Source organism: Schistocerca gregaria, chromosome 3, assembly GCF_023897955.1.
Source record: "Schistocerca gregaria isolate iqSchGreg1 chromosome 3, iqSchGreg1.2, whole genome shotgun sequence".
NCBI lineage: Eukaryota > Metazoa > Arthropoda > Insecta > Orthoptera > Acrididae > Schistocerca > Schistocerca gregaria.
Genome location: NC_064922.1, coordinates 250,276,358 through 250,298,235, shown reverse-complemented (window position 1 = coordinate 250,298,235; position 21,878 = coordinate 250,276,358). Strand labels below are relative to the sequence as shown.

Below are 21,878 nucleotides of genomic sequence, written 5' to 3'. Positions count from 1 at the left end.
AATAACATTAACTTCTTCATTTCCAGCATTGTCAGTATGCAGTTCTTTCTTATATAGATCTCTTACATACTTTGTCCAGCTTTTCTTAATGTCCTCCATTTTTTGTTAGATCTTTCCCATTTCTGTCTTTTGTCATTCCAATTTTTGCCTGAAATTTTCTTTTGATGTCCCTAATTTTCTTGTAAAGATCCCTTATCTTCCCCATTCTGTTATTATCTTCATATTCTTTGCACTGTTCATTTAAGAAGACATTTTTGTCACTTCTAGCTAATTTCTGAAGCTCTGAATTTAATTTTAAAAATGATGATCCATCCCCTTTGATTTTTGCTTTCCTTCATTCTTCTGCAACTTGCAATGCCTCAGACAGTAGCCATCTCGCCTTCTTATTATTCTTTTTCTTGGGAATGTGTTTTTCTGCTGCATCTGTGACAGTATTGGCTACTTCTGTCCACAGCTCTTGTGGGCTTTTGTCTTCTAACTCTAATGCATTAAATCTGTTTCAGACTTCAAAGGGTATTGTCTTAAGAATGTATCTAAGATGGAACCGCTTTTGCTACTTTCCTCAATTTCAGCCAGAATTTTCCAATTATGAGCACATGATCCAATCCACTATCAGCTTCAGGTCTTGTTGTAGTTGACTGAACTTCTCTCTTCCATCTCTGATTACAAAGTATGTTGTTGTTGTTGTGGTCTTCAGTCCTGAGACTGATTTGATGCAACTCTCCATGCTACTCTATCCTGTGCAAGCTTCTTCATCTCCCAGTACCTACTGCAATCTACAACCTTCTGAATCTGCTTAATGTATTCATCTCTTCGACTCCCTCTACGATTTTTACCCTTCACGCTGCCTTCCAATGCTAAATTTGTGATCCCTTGATGCCTCAGGACATGTCCTACCAACCGATCCCTCCTTCTAGTCAAGTTATGCCACAAACTTCTCTTCTCCCCAATCCTATTCAGTACCTCCTCATACGATACGTGATATACCCACCCAATCTTCAATATTATTCTGTAGCACCACATTTCGAAAGCTTCTATTCTCTTCTTGTCCAAACTATTTATTGTCCATGTTTCACTTCCATACATGGCTACACTCCATACAAATACTTTCAGAAATGACCACCTCACACTTAAATCTATATTCAACGTTAACAAATTTCTCTTCTTCAGAAACGCTTTCCTTGCCATTGCCAGTCTACATTTTATATCCTCTCTACTTTGACCATCATCAGTTGTTTTGCTCCCCAAATAGCAAAACTCCATTACTACTTTAAGTGTATCATTTCCTAATCTAATTCCCTCAGCATCACCTGACTTAATTCGACTACATTCCATTATCTTCATTTTGCTTTTGTTGATGTTCATCTTATATCCTCCTTTCAAGACACTGTCCATTCCATTCAACTGCACTTCCAAATCCTTTGCTGTCTCTGACAGAATTACAATATCATCAGCAAATCTCAACGTTTTTAATTCTTATCCATGAGTTTTAATACCTACTCCAAATTTTTCTTTTGTTTCCTTTATTGCTTGCTCAATATACAGATTGAATAATATCGAGGAGAAGCTACAACCCTGTCTCACTCCTTTCCCAACCACTGCTTCCCTTTCATGCCCCTCGACTCTTATAACTACCATCTCGTTTCTGTACAAATTGTAAATAGCCTTTCGCTTCCTATATTTTACCCCTGCCACTTTCAGAATTTGAAAGAGTGTATTCCAGTCAACATTGTCAAAAGCTTTCTCTGGTCTACAAATGCTAGACGTAGGTTTGCCTTTTCTTAATCTTTCTTCTAATGTGGGTCGTAAGGTCAGTATTGCCTCACGTGTTCCAATATTTCTAAGGAATCCAAACTGATCTTCCCTGAGGTCTGCTTCTACCAGTTTTTCCATTCATCTGTAAGGAATTGTTGTTAGTATTTTGCAGCTGTGACTTATTAAACTGATAGTTAAGTAATTTTCACATCTGTCAACACCTGCTTTCTTTGGGATTGGAATTATTATATTCTTCTTAACGTCTGAGGGTATTTATCTGGTCTCACACATATTGCTCACCAGATGGTAGAGTTTTGTGAGGACTGGCTTTCCCAAGGCTGTCAGTAGTTCTAATGGAATGTTGTCTACTCCCAGGGCCTTGTTTTGACTCAAGTCTTTCAGTGCTCTGTCAAACTCTTCACACAGTATCGTATCTCCCATTTCAGCTTCATCTACATCCTCTTCCATTACCATAATATTCTCATCAAGTACATTGCCCTTGTATAGACCCTTAATACTCCTTCCACCTTTCTGCTTTCCCTTCTTTGCTTAGAACTGGGTTTCCATATGAGCTTGTGATATTCATACAAGTGGTTCTCTTCTCTCCAAAGGTCTCTTTAATTTTCATGTAGGCAGTATGTATCTTACCCTTAGTGATATGTGCCTCAACATCCTTACATGTGTCCTCTAGCCATCCCTGCTTAGCCATTTTGCACTTCCTGTCGACCTCATTTTTGAGACGTTTGTATTCCTTTTTGCCTGCTTAATTTATTGCATTTTTATATTTTCTCCTTTCATCAATTAAATTCAATATTTCTTCTGTAACTCAAGGATTTTTACTAGCCCTTGTCTTTTTACTGACTTGAACCTCTGCTGCCTTTCACTACTTCATCCCTCAAAGCTACCCATTCTTCTTCCGCTGTATTTCTTTCCCCCATTCCTGTCAATTTTTCCCTTATGTTGTCCCTGAAACTCTGTACAACCTCTGGCTTAATCAGTTTATCCCGGTCCCTTCTCCTTAAATTCCAACCTTTTTTCAGTTTCTTCAGTTGTAATCTACAGTTCATAACCAATAGATCGTGGTCAGAATCCACATCTGCCCCTGGAAATGTCCTACAATTTAAAACCTGGTTCCTAAGTCTCTGTCTTATCATTATATAATCTATCTGATACCTGTTAGTATCTCCAGGATTCTTCCATGTATACAACCTTCTTTTATGATTCTTGAACCAAGTGTTAGCTATGATTAAGTTATGCTCTGTGCAAAATTATACCAGACAGCTTCCTCTTTCATTTCTTAGCCCCAATCCATGTTCACCCACTATGTTTCCTTCTCTCCCTTTTCCTACTGTCAAATTCCAGTCACCCATGACTATAAAATTTTCATCTCCCTTCACTACCTGAATATTTTCTTTCATCTCCTCACACATTTCTTCAATTTCTTCGTTATGCAGTGCTAGTTGGCATATAAACTTGTACTACTGTAGTAGGCATTGGTTTCATGTCTATCTTGGCCACAATAATGCATTCACTATGCTGTTTGTAGTTGCTTACCTGCACTCCTATTTTTTTTATTCATTATTAAACCTACTCCTGCATTATCCCTATTTAATTTTTTATTTTAACCCTGTATTCATCTGACCAAAAGTCTTGTCCCTCCTGCCACCGAACTTCACTAGTTCCAGCTATATCTAACTTTAACCTATCCATTTCCCTTTTTAAATTTTCTAACCTACCTGCCCAATTTTAGGGATATTACATTCGTAGAACGCCAGTTTTATTCCTCCTGATAATGACATCCTCTTGAGTAGTCCCTGCCCAGAGATCCGAATGGGAGACTATTGTACTTTCAGAATATTTTACCCAAGAGGACGCCATCATCATTTAATCATACAGGAAAGCAGAATGCCCTCGGAGAAAAATTATGGCTGTGGTATCCCCTTGCTTGCAGCTGTTTGCAGCACCAGCACAACAAGGCCATTTTGGTTAGTGTTACAAGGCCAGATCAGTCGATCATCCAGACCTTTTCCCCCACAACTACATAAAATGCTGCTGCCCCACTACAGGAACCACACGTTTGTCTGGCGTCTCAACAGATATCCCTCCATTGTGGTTGAACCTACTGTACGGCCATCTGTATCGCTGAGGCACGCAAGCCTCCCCACCAATGGCAAGGTCCATAGTGCATGTAATGTAAGCTGTTTAATTCCAGTGTTGACCATCTCACAAAGTACAAGTATATAGGCATCATTTTAAAATATGGGGAGTATATGTAGGAGATCTATTTAAGCTGACTTACTCTGCCTTCCACATTTCCAAAAACTTCCTTCACCCTTCATGAAACACACTGCCTGTGAACGACTAAACCATAACAGTGTTGACACTCTTTCTGCAAAATTCTGACCCCAGTACTTTATAAAAGACATCATAATTTCAACCATACTGGACTTACAGAGAAAATTCTTCACTTTACTCATTCTCTGCAGTGGAAAATTTTCTTTGCCACACACCCCAGTGACAAATGCAACCAAAATCCCATATGGAACATTGTTTAAAACAGTTCCAACCTCCCTTGAATCATGATCCTCCTCCCTTACCACCCATTCATCCCTAGAAGTCTTTCAGGAATTCCACACTTCTAACCTAGTTTCACCTTTCTTCAATAAATCACTCCCTGGTGAGTCCAACATCACTCTTAAGACACAGGCTGCCACCTGTAACCTGAAAAACAATCCAGACCTTACTCTCCTTCCACAGGCAAAGATTCATCACAGTGACTGTATGGCTGGGGTTCTCCACCAATTTCTTGACACCTCTCTGTTGCCATGGTAACCCCCACCCCATTTTCAGGACAGTGCCCACTTCCTTCACTGCCTCTCTAGAGTTCCTGACCCATTGCCATCAAACTCCTTGTTGGACACCACAGATGTGAAATCTTTGTACACCATTACCTCCATGTCCATGGTCTTGTGGCTACGGAACACTACCTTTCCCAACATCCTCCTGGTAGTAAACCAACAATCTCTCTCTTAATTCTCCCACCCAACCACATAATGACCCACAATTATTTCACTTGTGAAGGCTAAATCTATTAAAAAAATCTGTTGTACTGCTATTGGTACTTGCATGCCACCATTTTATACCAACTTGCACTGAAGTGCCAAAGAAACTGGTATAGGCATGCATATTCAAATGAAAAGATATGTAAACAGGCTGAATATGGCACAGCAGTCTGCAATGCCTATATAAGAGAACAAGTGTCTGGCGCAGTTGTTGGATCAGTTACTGCTGCTAAAATGGCAGGTTATCAAGATTTAAGTGAGTTTGAACATAGTGTTACAGTTGGCGCACAAACAATGGGACATGGCATCTTCAAGGGAGCGATGAAGTGGGGATTTTCCCATATGACATTTCATGAGTGTATCGTGAATATCAGGAATCCATTAAAACATCAAATCTCCTACATTGTTGTGGCTGGAAAAAATACTGCAGTAATTGCACCAATGACAACTGAAGAGAATTGTTGAATGTAACAATCATCAAATGTCAGTGCGTGAGACATTCAGTGAAACCTTTTCAATATGGGTTTTTGGAGTTGAAGCCCCTCTTGTATACATTTGATGACTGCACAACACAAAACCGTATGCCTTGCCTGGGCCCATGAACTTTGATATTGTACTGTTGATGACTTGAAACATGTTGCCTGGTCAGACAAGTCTAGATTCAAATTGTATCAAGTGGATGGACATGTACAGGTATGGAGACAATCTCCTGAATGCATGGACCTTTGCATGTCAACAGGAGACTGTTCAAACTGGTGGAGGCTTTATAATGGAGTGGGGCATGTGCAGTTGGAGTGAAATGGGACCTCTGATATGTCTAGATATGACTCTGACAGGTGATACGTATGTAAGCATCCTGCCAATCACCTGCATTGTCTCATGTCTACATCTACATCTACATCCGTACTCCGCAAGCCACCTGACGGTGTGTGGCATTGTGCATTCCAACAGACTTGGGCAATTCTAGCAGGACAGTGTGATACTCCATACATTCAGAATGGCTACAGAGTGGCTCCATGAACACTCCCTCTGAGTTTAACCAGTTCTGCATGGTATTAGGCAGGTGTACCAGTTTATTTGGCTCTTCAGTGTAATTATGGCTATCTGGAGGATTCATTCCTATCCAGTCAACATCTATAAACCCTTGTCCAGTTAAGATTCATTGGTAACTTTCCATGATGAGGACTCTTTGCTCTCTTCCCCATGACCTCAACATCTACTCTCAAACCCACTTCATGTGGTCATTTCGAATTACAGAGGCTGAAAATACCGCTACAGTTCTAACATTCTTTTATTTAACACATGGCAAGTTTTGGGCTCTTATATGCCCATCTTCAGGTGTCATAAATTTGTGCTGTGAACCCGAGCACTGTGGTGGATGAGCACAAGACTCCATGCTCTGTGCTCGTCAGTAGCATACTGTGTCTTGTACTGATCTGCTGTGGTACTCGGGGTCACAGCACTAAGTTACAATACCTGAAGGTGGGCATATAAGAGCCCAAAACTGGTCGTGTGTTAAATAAAAGAACCTTACAACTGTAGTGGTATTTTCAACCTCTGGTATAATGCTCAGTTGTGGATGTTCCTTCAACAGGATTGCTTGCATTTTCAATTCATTGTGCCCCCTTCCTAGATGTCAATTTCCATCTCTTGGGTGGTACCATGAATATGGCTACCCATATCAAGCACGACAATCACCAACAATACCTCAACTTTCACAGTTGTCACCCTTTTCATGCAAAAAGTCTCTTCCTATTAGCCTTGGCAACCTTGGACTCTGCATTTGCTATGGAAAGCATGAATTGTAGAAATATACCAATATCCTTCTGAGCATTTACTCACAGACAGTATCCCATCCAGCTCATCCATAATCTAATTTCCCATGCCATCTTCTCCTCTCACAGCAGTAAACCTGTTAATCAACCACTGACCAGAACACCTCTGACTGACCAGTATAAACCGTACCTTGAAAAAACTCAGCCACATCCTCCACCATTGCTTCAATTGTCTCACATCCCACCCTGAGATGAGGGATACATCACACAAAGTAGTGTGAGACCGATGTCTGTAGCAGTCTGGTCCCTTTAATCCCCCAAACCAATCGACCACAAAGTAGTGTTCTGTCACACACCCAGCCTACAGATGATCATTGTCCATCCCTGTTCCAGTCCTTCTCCATATTCTGCACACCATATGCAGTGGCACCTCATAGCTATTTTTATTTTTTGTTTTAAAATTATGTAAAAGAGAACAAACATGTATAAAAAATTTGGTCAGAAACTTGTTAAAATCCTAAAGATCAATACCAAATGTTTTTTACTTCCTTCATCCTAAATCATTGAAATTTCCTCTTGTTTTAATTTGTGGAAAAAGATCAGTAATTTTCTCCTTTTTCTCAATGAAAACTGAGTTAATTTTTCTCCATTGAGAGCACTGCAAGCATAAGAAAGTTTCAAAGTTTCTACGAAAGAAAATGTAGTCTATTATGTGGACAAAATTTCAATTCTTTTTATCCTTTATATTGTGCTCACTGACTGAATGTCTGAATGCCTCACTTTGTATCTTCTTAATACTAATGGTTCCTAAAAGTAACAGTGAAACACTATTATCAACATGCTTCTTTGACATATGCTTTTCAGTTTTTTATTTTATTTTATTTTGTATTTCTGCAATCGGGATTTATCCATATTACATGACCTTGAAACAGCAAACATGTAAAGTGCAACAGTGCTGTTTTACTTCACAGCTGCAAGGTCAACTTTACTGTTGGTACAATGCATCATCGAATCTATGAATACATTTCCTTTTGTTGCTTATGTCTATTTGATATACCAGAATATCAGGTGTTGAATGACCTCTTTTCTTTATTGTAGCTTGCTCATGAACACATGAAGAGACAACTGTGAAAACTCAAGCTATTGAAGTTTGCTTACAGTCACGAAAGCTAATTTTTAGCCCACCCAGCTAGCTGTGCAGTCTAATGCGCTGCTTCCCAAGCTGGAAAGCATGCTGTCCTTGGCACGAATCCACCCGGCAGATTAGTGTTGAGGTCTGGTGTGCCAACCAGCCTGTGGATGGTTTTTAAGGTGGTTTTCCATCTACCTCAGTGACTGTCTCCCCTTATTCTGCCTCAGTTACACTATGTCAGCAAGTGCTGCACAAACACTGTCTCAATGAATGTGTACACCATAGTTACCCTACCATACAAACATTTGGGGTTACACTCATCTGGTATTAGACATTCCGGGAGGGGGGGGGGGGGGGTGTCCACTGGGGGCTGAACTGCACAGTAACCCTGGGTTCAGTGTGGGGCGGCGGTGGGGTGGCTGGACTGCTGTTGCCTGTTGTGGGGCTGTGGACCACTGAGGGCTATGATGGGACAAAGTCTCTCCATCATTTCTAGGTCCCCAGTTTAATACACAATACACAGTGGCTCAACTTTTCTGTAAAATAAAAGAAGCAAAGAAATGACTAAAACAGAATAGCTGATAGCAGAATAATAATCTAATTTACAGTTTATCACACCCAAGAATATCGGACATGGTTTTTAAGAACTACACCCATGGAATAAAAAAATGAAAGCTGCCTTCCCACAGCAACAAGCAAACCAGGGTTGGCAACAGTGTTGTCTCCCTTCACAGCCTCACATCAGTTTCGTTTGTGTGCATGTGCAGGACAGGCAAACACCACTCCATTGGAACTGTGATGTGCACAGCTCCACACACAGCAGTTGTATCTTCATCACAATCTGGGTGGTGGCTGTGGTCATTAAGCTTCATGATTAATCTTCAAGAAACTATTAACAATATTCTCAGTGATTGAGTGAAATGGTTTAGTGTCCATGGACTCTTGTTAAACCATAATAAAACCAACTAGATTTAGTTCATCACAGCTCCCAAAACTGAGGAAGAGTTAACTGCTAAGTGCACCACAAAGACAATAGAAAGAATTGAAATAACTAAGTTCCTTCATGTTACGATTGACTGCAGAGTGATCTGGTCTCATCATATAATAAATCTTCACAAGCAACTCAGTTCATCAATTTTTGCCGTACATATTACATCTGAGTGTGGCAACTTAAACACTTTGAAAGGAGCACACTATGGATCTTCAATTTTCTAACAACATATGGAGTTATATTTTGAAGAAACCAATCACTAGCAAAGGAAATATTCTTGGGTCAAAATAGTATTGTAAGAATAATTAATGGTGTAAACAGTAAATCTAGTTGTAGAAGCCATTTCTGGAAAGTAAAAATTCGTATTACTACTTCTCATTATACATTTTCACTTATGTGTTTCATTAGTAAAAATGCTGTATTGCATAAAAAAAAGTAAAGACTATTGGGAATACAACACAAGGAGAAAACATGATTTACTCAATGACTGTAAAAATATGACAATGATGCAGAAGGTTGTACAGTACACTGGTCCAAGAGTTTATAAAGCTATACCTTCATATATAAAATGTACTATAGAGATCCTCTGAGGCAGTTTATTGTGGAAAGGTCATTTTACAGTTGGAATGAGTTCCTTAGTCACAATGAAAAAAAATCTACTGGAACTACTATATAATAGAGGGAAACATTCCACATGGGAAAAATATATCTAAAAACAAAGATGATGTAACTTACCAAACGAAAGTGTTGGTATGTTGATAGACACACAAATAAACACAAACACACACACAAAATTCAAGCTTTTGCAACCCACGGTTGCCTCATCAGGAAAGAGTGAAGTAGAGGGAAAGGGAGAGGGTAAGGAGTCATTCCAATCCCGGGAGCAGAAAGACTTACCTTAGGGGGAAAAAGGGACAGGGTATACACTCGCACACACACACATATCCCACATATATGGGATATATTTGTGTGTGCTAGTGTATACCTGTCCCTTTTCCCCCTAAGGTAAGTCTTTCCGCTCCCGGGATTGGAATGACTCCTTACCCTCTTGCTGTAGCCAAAGAGTGTGCTCTTGGGTGCCTGTGTGGCTGTCTGTGTAAATGCTTGTACTTTTGACAGAAAAAGAACAAGTGATCGAAAGCTGTTTCCTGATAAGTGTGTCTGTGCTCCAGACATCCGTCCACTGTAGGTGACTGGTTGCCTTCAACATTATATTAGGTTAAATGCAAAGTTTGTTTCTTGGATCCGTAATGAATAGATCAGCAAGTATGTGTTAACTGTCAGAAAAATGTGAAATGGGATACAGGCTTACATAAGAATTAATGCACATACATTTAATGTTCATTTCACAGATTGTTAGAGAAGTCATCTCCAAGTTTATAGAACAGGTGAAAAATATTAAATCTAATTTCCATTTACAGATTGATAGTTGTAAGTAAGGCTATTGATGTTTCCCCAAAAGATCAGCTAACTGCACCAAATGAAAATTAAGTTGTGAAAACTAATAAATTATGTGAGAATTTCTGGCCAGTATTACCTTCAAGAGGCAAAATGTATAGTTTTGTCAACACACACATATAAATATGAAAGTGTTACATGTCCCAGCTTTCATCTGATGGAGGTGAGGGATAGGTTCTGAAAGGCTAAGAGGAAGAGCAGGTTACTCATGATAAAAGGGACCCATTTTTACTCAGTATATTATTACCTAAATGTAAGTACTGACAATTATGTCTCATAATTATAAACTTTTTCCCCAGTGTGACGTATTTATGTGTAAATTTTCAACATTTATTATTGAACAACAGATGAAAATCATCCTGTTTCTTTGACATTAATTACTAGTTATAATACCTTGTAGTGGCATTATGTATTAAAATATTCCAACACAGTTTAGTAAAAAAAAAAAACTATATTTTTTACTGTGCTGAAGCTCTTCAGAATACTGAATGGGTGCTGAAATTGCCTCTTCACAAATTATAGAAAGATTTATGAGACTCCCACTGGAGATTGGTCTATGATGTTGATGAATGTGTCAGTAAAGAATTGCATAACACTCTCTGTAACTTTAAAAAATGAACATATGCATTTCGCATCAGTCCTTGTGTCTACAAATATTATGGTTATTTTGCCCTGACTATTGGAGGAACACAAAATCTGCAAAGATGCCTGATGCAACACCAGGTAATACACCGTGAGTGAGATGAAGACCTGTTATGCAACAGCCTGTGAATGTGGTAAGCTCACCACGTTTAACTGATAGTGATTATTGGCCTATACAACTGTGTTGTAAGTACATGGTAAGCATTGACATTGTGGCCACAGATGGGCCACTTGGCATAGACTGACCTCTGTCTCAATTCTCAGCCAATGGCATGATGTGGATGCCATATGGAGGGGAGGGCATCATCATGCCCCACTCCTGGCCATTGTCAATTTAGCAGACTTGGTCTTGCAACTGCTTCAGTCAAGTAGCTCATCAGTTGGCATCACAAGGCTCAGTGCACCCTATTCCAGTCCTCTGACCAAGGAAAAATTCCTAGCAGTACCAGAAATGAAACTCAGGTTCCACCCCATGGCAGTAAACTTTGCTGAAGACCCAGTTTTGGAGGCAAACATGTAACTGTGTACTTCATTACTGTTGTGTAGGTGGTTAGAGAGATGTGGAACAATATCTGTTGTTTTTGTTGGTAAATAGTATACTTATGTCAGTGCAATTCTTAGAAATTTTAGTTCCATTACTGTTTCTGTAATGTAGCAGAAGTGCAGTGACAGTCCTTGTTAATGAGTGACTATGTAGGTTATATCAGACATGCATAATTGTAAATGAGTATCAGATTTCCAGCTGTTTTTTTTTTTTTTCAGAACCACATTTGACATCAGGATGGGAACTTTCAACATTCAATGATGGAGTAATTGATGTGTTCTGTGAGTTAGAGGAAACTTCATATGATGAGGAAATACAACATTGTTACTTCACACGTCCAGGAGACAAAGTATGTAATTATTTTCTGCTTGTTACATAATTTTATTTTTTAAGAGCAACTAAAATTTTTGTAACAAACTGGTAATGACATTTTAAGAGCTGTTTAATTTCATGTCATTGCTGAGGTAAGTAGAGATGGAGCAAGCTGCAATTGGAAAAGGACGGAGGAAGAATGGAGTCAGTCATATCCTTGGCAAATGGACCAACTTGGAATTCCTATGAAATGGTTTAGGAATATAGCAGAAAATATTTTTTAGAAGGACCATGTGGAGATTCGATTAATACATTCCATTAACTCAACTACATTGTCATAACTACTGTGTCACATGTCTTGGACAAAAGTCTCCTATCATTCAAACAGCTAACAGCTTCCATGCAGAATTCAGTAAGAAATCTTGTAAGAGAATGCAGCTACAGAAATTGAAAGATAAATGGATGTAAATTCTTGGAACTGTAAACATAACAAGCTATAATGTGACTGAGAATTGTTGTACACACTTAGTTTTTCTGGAAAACTGTCTGAGAGTGCAGTTTGACCACCTGTTGATGGGGCACACTGCTAAATGTAATTGTATTCAACTTAAGTGGCTGATTCAAAACTCTTACCATCTCTCACTCCCTCTTTGTCCAGTGCTGGGACATTTCAGCCCCACATCTCTCTCTCTCTCTCTCTCTCTCTCTCTCTCTCTCTCTCTCTCTCTCTCTCTCTCTCTCTCCTCCCAGTCACCAGATGTATTTGCTTTTGAGTTGGAACTGGTTTTCAGGATTTCCAATTCTGTAACACACCTCAGTAAGAATGAATTACTGACATTACTGGGATTTAACACCTGTGGTGGCTCAATCACATGCTTCCTACTCATCTTACTAAACTGGTCTATGAATCTCCCACATTCTTCCTTTGAATCACTCAGCAATTTTTCACAGTAACTTATTATTATTTTATTGCACACTGCATTGTTGCTCCTTCCTCTTTCCTAATTTACTATAATCCACACTGTTTTGGTAACATTACTAGATTACCTCATCTGTTCAGCATACATCTGTGATTTCAATGTCTTAAGTGCTCCCCTGTAGGTTTTTCTACAGGCTTCATATTTAGGTTGGAAGTACTGCAGTTTTCTTTAATTTTATCCTGGAACTGGCAGTTTTCTTTAGTATTTGGACCACTGGACACACTTGGCTAAGGCAATGGGTCAATTTTGTATAAAATTTACCCCACTTTTCACAAATATCTTCTATTTCATATAGGCTAGGCCTATCTGCTACCAATTTATGTGTACTATTGTTTCCTTTAATGTGTGATAGTCAAGCTTCCTTTTGTAGGAAAATAGGTCCCCATCAGGTACTGTTTGTTTCTCTGTATGAAGCTCTAGTATTAATGCACTATAGTTTGAAATGTGATTCCAAACAGTTCTAACTACAAGCTCTTCCCTTATTAAGTTTGTAATAACATGGTCAATACGTGTTTAAGATTCCCATGTAATTCTTGTTGGTACTGAATTCACGTGGGTGTAATTATAGGACTGTAAAATATCAATATATATAAAATAATTTATGCTATTAGTTACGGAGTCTGTGTTCATATCCCCTACTGTGATAGTTTGTTTTTTATGAGGTGACAGTTTGTTAACAAATTGCTCAAAATGACAGAAAATTTCTTCCGTGTTACTGTTATGGGGTCTGTACATGCTAGCTATTATTAAACTGCTATTTCTAAGCATTTGCAGCTATTTCAAAAACCATGTCACATTCAAGTTTATTTACCCAATCATTTTTTTCACACTGGACGTTATTTTTGACATAAATACCAACACCCCCACCTTTTTGTTGTTTCCTACAATAGACACTGACCGTTTTATATTTACTTAAATTAATGCTACAGATTTCTTCAGTTTTGCACCTTATTTCATGCATAAGATAAATATGAGGACGACTAACACTTAAAAATTTGTCAATTTGTTCTGTTTTGTTGGTAATACATTGGATGTTTTGTGATATTATTTTGAGTTTACTGTCATTTATGATGCTGTTTTCAAGTACTTAACCTTCATGTATACAGGGTGAAGGCTCTTTTACTCATGAACTGTTTTTATATATAAGGCTTTTCAGTTCGATCCTTTCTTTTATCATTTGACTAAATTTATCACACAAATAATGTTGTTGTTGTTGTGGTCTTCAGTCCTGAGACTGGTTTGATGCAGCTCTCCATGCTAATCTATCCTGTGCAAGCTCCTTCGTCTCCTAGTACCTAATGCAACCTACATCCTTCTCAATCTGCTTGGTGTATTCATCTCTTGGTCTCCCTCTACGATTTTTACCCTACACGCTGCCTTCCAATGCTAAATTTGTGATCCCTTGATGCCTCAGGACATGTCCTACCAACCGATCCCTCCTTCTAGTCAAGTTGTACCACAAACTTCTCTTCTCCCCATTCCTATTCAGTACCTCCTCATAAGTTACGTGATCTACCCACCTAATCTTCAATATTATTCTGTAGCACCACATTTCGAAAGCTTCTATTCTCTTCTTGTCCAAACTATTATTGTCCATGTTTCACTTCCATACATGGCTACACTCCATACAAATACTTTCAGAAACGACCTCCTAACACTTAAACCTATATTCAACGTTAACAAATTTCTCTTCTTCACTGTCCATTCCGTTCAACTGCTCTTCCAAATCCTTTGCTGTCTCTGACAGAATTACAATGTCATTAGCAAACCTCAACATTTTTATTTCTTCTCCATGGGTTTTAATACCTACTCCAAATTTTTCTTTTGTTTCCTTTATTGCTTGCTCAATATACAGATTGAATAATATCGAGGAGAAGCTACAACCCTGTCTCACTCCTTCCCCAACCACTGCTTCCATTTCATTCCCCTCGACTCTTATAACTGCCATCTCGTTTCTGTACAAATTGTAAATAGCCTTTCGCTTCCTATATTTTACCCCTGCCACCTTCAGAATTTGAAAGAGAGTATTCCAGTCAACATTGTCAAAAGCTTTCTCCGGTCTACAAACGCTAGACGTAGGTTTGCCTTTTCTTAATCTTTCTTCTAATGTGAGTCATAAGGTCAGTATTGCCTCACGTGTTCCAATATTTCTAAGGAATCCAAACTGATCTTCCCTGAGGTCTGCTTCTACCAGTTTTTCCATTCATCTGTAAGGAATTGTTGTTAGTATTTTGCAGCTGTGACTTATTAAACTGATAGTTAAGTAATTTTCACATCTGTCAACTCCTGCTTTCTTTGGGATTGGAATTGTTATATTCTTCTTAACGTCTGAGGGTATTTTGCTGGTCTCACACATATTGCTCACCAGATGGTAGAGTTTTGTGAGGACCGGCTCTCCCAAGGCTGTCAGTAGTTCTAATGGAATGTTGTCTACTCCCGGGGCCTTGTTTTGACTCAGGTCTTTCAGTGCTCTGTCAAACTCCTTCCATTACCATAATATTCTCGTCAAGTACATTGCCCTTGTATAGACCCTTAATACTCCTTCCACCTTCCTGCTTTCCCTTCTTTGCTTAGAACTGGGTTTCCATCTGAGCTCTTGATATTCATACAAGTGGTTCTCTTCTCTCCAAAGGTCTCTTTAATTTTCCTGTAGGCAGTATCTATCTTACCCCTAGTGATATGTGCCTCTACATCCTTACATTTATTCTCTAGCCATCCCTGCTTAGCCATTTTGCACTTCCTGTCGACCTCATTTTTGAGACGTTTGTATTCCTTTTTGCTTGCTTAATTTATTGCATTTTTATATTTTCTCCTTTCATCAATTAAATTCAATATTTCTTCTGTAACCCAAGGATTTTTACTTGCCTGTCTTTTTACTGACTTGATCCTCTGCTGCCTTCACTACTTCATCCCTCAAAGCTACCCATTCTTCTTCCGCTGTATTTCTTTCCCCCATTCCTGTCAATTTTTCCCTTATGTTGTCCCTGAAACTCTGTACAACCTCTGGCTTAATCAGTTTATCCCGGTCCCTTCTCCTTAAATTCCAACCTTTTTTCAGTTTCTTCAGTTGTAATCTACAGTTCATAACCAATAGATCGTGGTCAGAATCCACATCTGCCCCTGGAAATGTCCTACAATTTAAAACCTGGTTCCTAAGTCTCTGTCTTACCATTATATAATCTATCTGATACCTGTTAGTATCTCCAGGATTCTTCCATGTATACAACCTTCTTTTATGATTCTTGAACCAAGTGTTAGCTATGATTAAGTTATGCTCTGTGCAAAATTATACCAGACAGCTTCCTCTTTCATTTCTTAGCCCCAATCCATATTCACCCACTATGTTTCCTTCTCTCCCTTTTCCTACTGTCAAATTCCAGTCACCCATGACTATTAAATTTTTGTCTCCCTTCACTACCTGAATAATTTCTTTTATCTCATCATACATTTCTTCAATTTCTTCATCATCTGCAGAGCTAGTTGGCATACAAACATGTACTACTGTAGTAGGCATGGGCTTTGTGTCTATCTTGGCCACTATAATACGTACACTATGCTATTTGTAGTAGCTTACCCGCACTCCTATTTTTTTTATTCATTATTAAACCTACTTCTGCATTACCCATATTTGATTTTGTATTTAAAACCCTGTATTCACCTGTCCAGAAGTCTTGTTCCTTCTGCCACTGAACTTCACTAATTCCCACTATATCTAACTTTAACCTTTCAATTTCCCTTTTAAATTTTCTAACCTACCTGCCCGATTAAGGGATCTGACATTCCACACTCCTATCTGTAGAATGTCATTTTTCTTTCTCTTGATAACGATGTCCTCTTGAGTAGTCCTCACCCGGAGATCCAAGTGGGGAACTATTTTACCTCCAGAATATTTTGTACCACTTACACAAACTATGAAATAATTGCTACCCAGTATTATATCTTTCAAGTTGGCACCTTGTACAATGTTTTCTGTTTTTGCTCTGGGTTTCACAACACTGCTCACTTGAAGGTTATTGTTTGAGTCATCTATGATTTCAGCTAGATTCCTCCTATGAATATATGTGAGTAAAATCATATTACACTTTGGTGTATGTTTTGTAGAGAAATTACAGAATTCGCTGAAGGAGTCACTGACTGCATTGCCATGATTATATTCGCACTGTGAACTATGCCCATTTTCCTCATTAACAGCCTTTTTTTGTTAGTTTTGGAAGTTTGTTATACTTCATTATGGTAGTTGTCAGAGGTTTGTTACGCTTTTCTTTTTATATTGCACATCACTATGAAATGTGTTGCGACTATCTGCAAGCTTTACTTGGACTTATCACTGTAATGGTCTCTCTATTGTGATAATGAGATGCTGTGCATACAAACAAATTACACCTAGCTTCTCTTCCAATCCATTGTTACCATTTCGCTAAGAGGTACTATTATTAATCACACATTTGAACAACAGGCAATTAACAGGCCTTCTCCCGTCCGCACCTATCAGAACGTAACAGGAGAAATGTAATGCACCTACCCAGGTTCACTGCCAGTTTCACACAGCACTTTGTACTTGTTGGCAAGGGGAGAGGTTGAATTGTGGTTGAATTATCTGAAATCCCTACTGACACAGCTTCCTATGTATGAGGCATCTAGTCCTACCATGAACAGTCAGTTCACAAATAAGTAAATGTGTAGCCCAGTTTTTATGTCAGTGAATGTGTTTGAGTGTATCTGTGTAAGAATATGTTCTTAAACTGTGTAAAATGAGGTATCACAAAAGCTAGTAAAATCTGTGTGTTTTTGTATGAGTCTGTGTGGTAAGAATCAATCAGTTTCATTGAGTGACTGCCTTTCTTTGTTTTATTTTATGATTTCTGCCCTGTAATTTCTGTTATTTTAATATCTATAAAATAATTGTTTTCTTTCAGAAACTTAAACAGCAACCATATAAAAATAAAACAAAAAATTTAGATAAAATAATATTGTGAGCTTTGAAATTTTAGTATTTGCAAATGAATCTTGTGTTTATTCCAGAAACGATTCCATGTCAGTAATAATGTTGGTAATGGTGACTATTTTAGTTACAAAGTAAACCATGACAGCTGCCATCTTATGATACTAAATCCAAGTTCCTTAGATTATGGACTGTGGTTCTGTGTTATGAAAACAAGTGGCTCAATGTACACTTCTACAGTCTATGTTCCTGGCTCTCAAAGTACGGAGAAAGAAGGTACATATATTTATCAATGATTATTTAACTGACAGTTATTTTATCCCATTTTAACAATTAACGAATATTTAGTTTCAATTTTTATATTGTATTGTATTGTGAGCTTCTGCCAGGCTTGAAAAAGAGAATGAGGTATTTATTTAACTTCTCATCATTCACTAGGTCTAATTTTTAAAAGTTATACAAAACCTAAATCATGTCTAATATTTGAATATCTCTCTACATATAGTGAATTAAGTCTGAACTCTTGCCTAAATCATGTCTAATATTTGAATATCTCTTGACATAATATGAATTAAGTCTGTACTCTTTCAATTCCACAATAATATTTAGAATTGAAGAACAACACAGACGTAGTGTTTCGAGTGTAATGTCTGAAGTTAGTTATAATTATCACCACAAATATATCAAACATAAAGTATGGTACTGGTGCACTGAGATTAGTGAAACTTTCAAAACCCATAGAAGGTGGCCTGAATGCGTTCAGACTTGGAGGATCTGTAGGACTGTGTTCCAGCAGAAGCGTTGTGAGGTGGCATATTTGTCTACGAATGGAAAGCTTAGTATCATGACAAAGGAACAGTGTCTGTTTGATGTCAGACACCATAATATCAGCATGTCAGTGAGTGATTTAAAGAATATCATACACATTAATAAGCAAGAACTACACCATGTAATGTGACTACAGCATAGACTAATCCTCATGTTGACACATGATGGAACACACTCTCAAGCTTCCTCCGTTATGTTGGCCCAATGCTATAGCAGTGCAAAGGTTATGGGCATATGTGAATTAACAGTTGGATACCATCTACTATGAGCTGCACTACTGCCTTACATGCAATTAAATTTGATTGCATTCTCCAGAAATCACAAATGCTTCATACTGTAATGACACATATGACTTTCATTACTGAATGAATGGCTCAACGTAGTGCTGTTGAATTATTTTCATACCAGCCTGTCCTGAGGTTAGCTACTGCTGAAGTCAACCTGTCCTAATGTTAAATACTTCTAGATGAGTGCAGTCTGTCAGTTTTCATTATTGAGTAGCATACTGAATGAATGTGATGTGTCATGGTTTGAATCACCATTGAGTAGAACACAAGATCTCATACAGTTATCTCGGTCCCTGTTTGGTGGAAGGCAATCTGAACAACACATTCTCTTCAAAGGAACTGGTTACTATGACTGAGTATCTGAAATGTGTGATCATCCTACATTTCCACTCCATCTTCATTTCTGTTCTATGATATTTAACGGTTCTGATTGCAGCACTTAGAACCTTGCTACCACACAATATTTGTAACTCAGATATGATACAAGCTTTGCAGTCTGAATTATTTGTGTAGGACTTTTATGAAATATGTAGTTTAATATAAGTTCCAGTCAGATATGCCTGTCTTAGCATTACATTTATCAAAAATGTTATTGTAGATATCACAGAAAAAATATAGATGTACAAATATTCAACCAATTTTATTGCCAAAATAAATTGTGTAAATCATCATTTATTTGAGCTACTTCAGTTACTATTCTATTATGTAGTTGAGTAGTCAACATATCTGACTTATAGGGCAATGGTTATTGAGCTATATAAAATAAAATCATCATAGCTTCTGAACAGCTTGCATTAGGATGTTCAGACTGCATGGTTGGCTGTGGGACATGATGGGAATTATTATCTGCATGTTCATGCTCCTTGTTGCTGTCAGCAAAACTGGCACATTTGGGGGACTGAGAATCCACATTTCATGATTGAGAAGTACATTCACCATCAATGGGTGACTGTGTTGTGTGCAGTGTCTAGTCACAAAATAATCAGTGTGATATTCCTTGATGGCACAGTGATTACCACATGGTATGTGAAGGTTCTGGAAGACGATTTCACCCCCATCATGCAAAGTGACCCTGATTTCGACAAGATGTGGTTTGTGCAAGATGGAGCTCAACCCCATGGAGGCAGGAGAGTGATGTCCTGGAGAAGCATTCTGGGGGACCACATTCTGGCTCTGGGGTAGCCAGAGACCATTGGCACAGGCCTTGATTGGCCACCACATTCTCCAGATCTGAACATATGTGGCTCATTTTAGTGGGGCTCTATTGAAGACATGGTGTACAGCAATAACCCCAAAACCATTGCTGAGCTGAGAACAGCCATTCAGGAGGCCATCAACAGCACCTTTGTTCCAACATTTCAGTGGATCATTCAGGATTTTTCTGTTTGTCTGCACCATATCATCACCAATGATGGCAGGCATTTCAAACATGTCATAACCTAAATCCAAATATCTTTGGTGACATTTAGGTGTTGAATACATTTATAATTAATTTTCATATAGTTCAATAATTGTCACCCTGTACAAATGAAAGGTGTGATATTTGTCTACTGTAGTACTGGGGAACAGAGGTAAATTATGAAATGACAGGCCAATATTATTGATTTTCACATTAGGAAAATCTGTAAATTGATAATAAGGAATAGAACTACAAGTTTATAACAAAATTTCATATTCTGTACTCAACACAACATGGTTTGGAAGAAGAGAAGTCAAGGGTAATGACATCAACAGATTTAGTTGAATGTGTTCTGAGCCCTGAGCTCCGAGGCATTAGAAGATCTGTAGGATCTTTAAGGACCTGTCTAAAGCACTTGACTTTCTAAATCATTCCAGCCTGATGGAAAAACTATGTCAGTATGTGCATTGAGAGGAATGTTATGACATAATAAAATGGTAAAAGATAAATAACAAACAGTCCACAAAAATCAGGTATACTTGTGAGGCAAATATAATCACTTACAGATCTGATTCACAAGCTATCAAACATGGTGTGTCATAAGGTTCAGTACTTAGAGATATACTATTTATTCTCTGCTTAATGATTTCCCAGTCAATACAAATCAGTATATTATAAAGCAACAATATTATGAAAAGGATTGTTGCTATTCGTCGTGTAGCAGAGATGCTGAGTTGCAGATAGGCACAATGAAAAGATTATCATACAATAAGCTTTCAGCCAACAAGGCCATTGTCAAAAAAGACAGCAGACACCCACACACACATTCCATCCTGGATTTTCCACTGTTTAACTAATAAAGTATGCTTATGACTTGGCAACAATCTGTTCAACTCAGACACAGGAGAAAATTGAAAAGGAAGCAGTTCTGAGTAATAAAAATGCAAATGAGTATCTACAAGATAAGTCTAAAACAATGACTGTAGTATTTTGAACCAGACAGAGTGACATATATAATGTAAATATGAAACATAATAGAGAGGCAATTAAAGAAGTAAGCAGCACAAAACTCTTAAGAACTATTACAGATAAACATTTGGCTGATTCAGTGCATCCAAATGACATTAAGAGTCCTCACAAATTGCCAGTTCTGTTCACATGCAAATTGAGCTTATAATATAATGTTTACACTGGGTTGAAAGAGGAGAAAGAGATAAAAATATACAAAAATGAAAATCATGAGAGAAATGTAAAAATAAAAATAAAAAGAAATATTGTAATGTATGAGGGATATCCAGAAAGTAACAGACATTTTGGTGTATCACAGCATTGAGCAGGGCTATAGCAATCATCTTGGTGCCATATTGTTCCTGCAGTCAGTACACATCCAGCAGTGGTAGTGTCTGGTCTATGTGTCTGCTACTTTGCAAATTGTGATGTGTTAAAATGTGTGATGCAATAAAAAATCCCATCACTCATGCATACCATGGTTAGGATTTTTTTGAGTGAAAGCTGAGTGAGGCAATGGTGAATTGATTTTAAGAATGACTGTACCAATGTTAATGAAGAGGACCTCAGTGATGGGCATAGCCTACCAATGACAAATTTCATGAAAATGATTGTTTCACAGTTACAGGTCTTTCACAACATTTTCTCCAAGTTTCAAAGAGTTTGGTTCATGAATATGCTGCAGAGAAGCTAGGTTACCACAAATTTTGTGTTAGGTGGGTTTCCAAAACCCTGATGTAAGACAATAAAAAACAGAGACTGA

The 21,878-nt window shown here is 38.0% G+C and overlaps 1 protein-coding gene across 1 annotated transcript in view; it reads left to right on the top strand.

Annotated features, from left to right (window-relative positions):
- Nucleotides 1–21,878, top strand: part of LOC126355327 (uncharacterized) — a 234,927-nt gene that overhangs the window by 77,720 nt on the left and 135,329 nt on the right. The window contains exons 5-6 of the mRNA XM_050005621.1: nucleotides 11,578–11,708; nucleotides 17,674–17,869. Coding sequence (XP_049861578.1) covers nucleotides 11,578–11,708; nucleotides 17,674–17,869 — 327 coding nt within the window. The remainder of the gene's footprint in view (nucleotides 1–11,577; nucleotides 11,709–17,673; nucleotides 17,870–21,878) is intronic.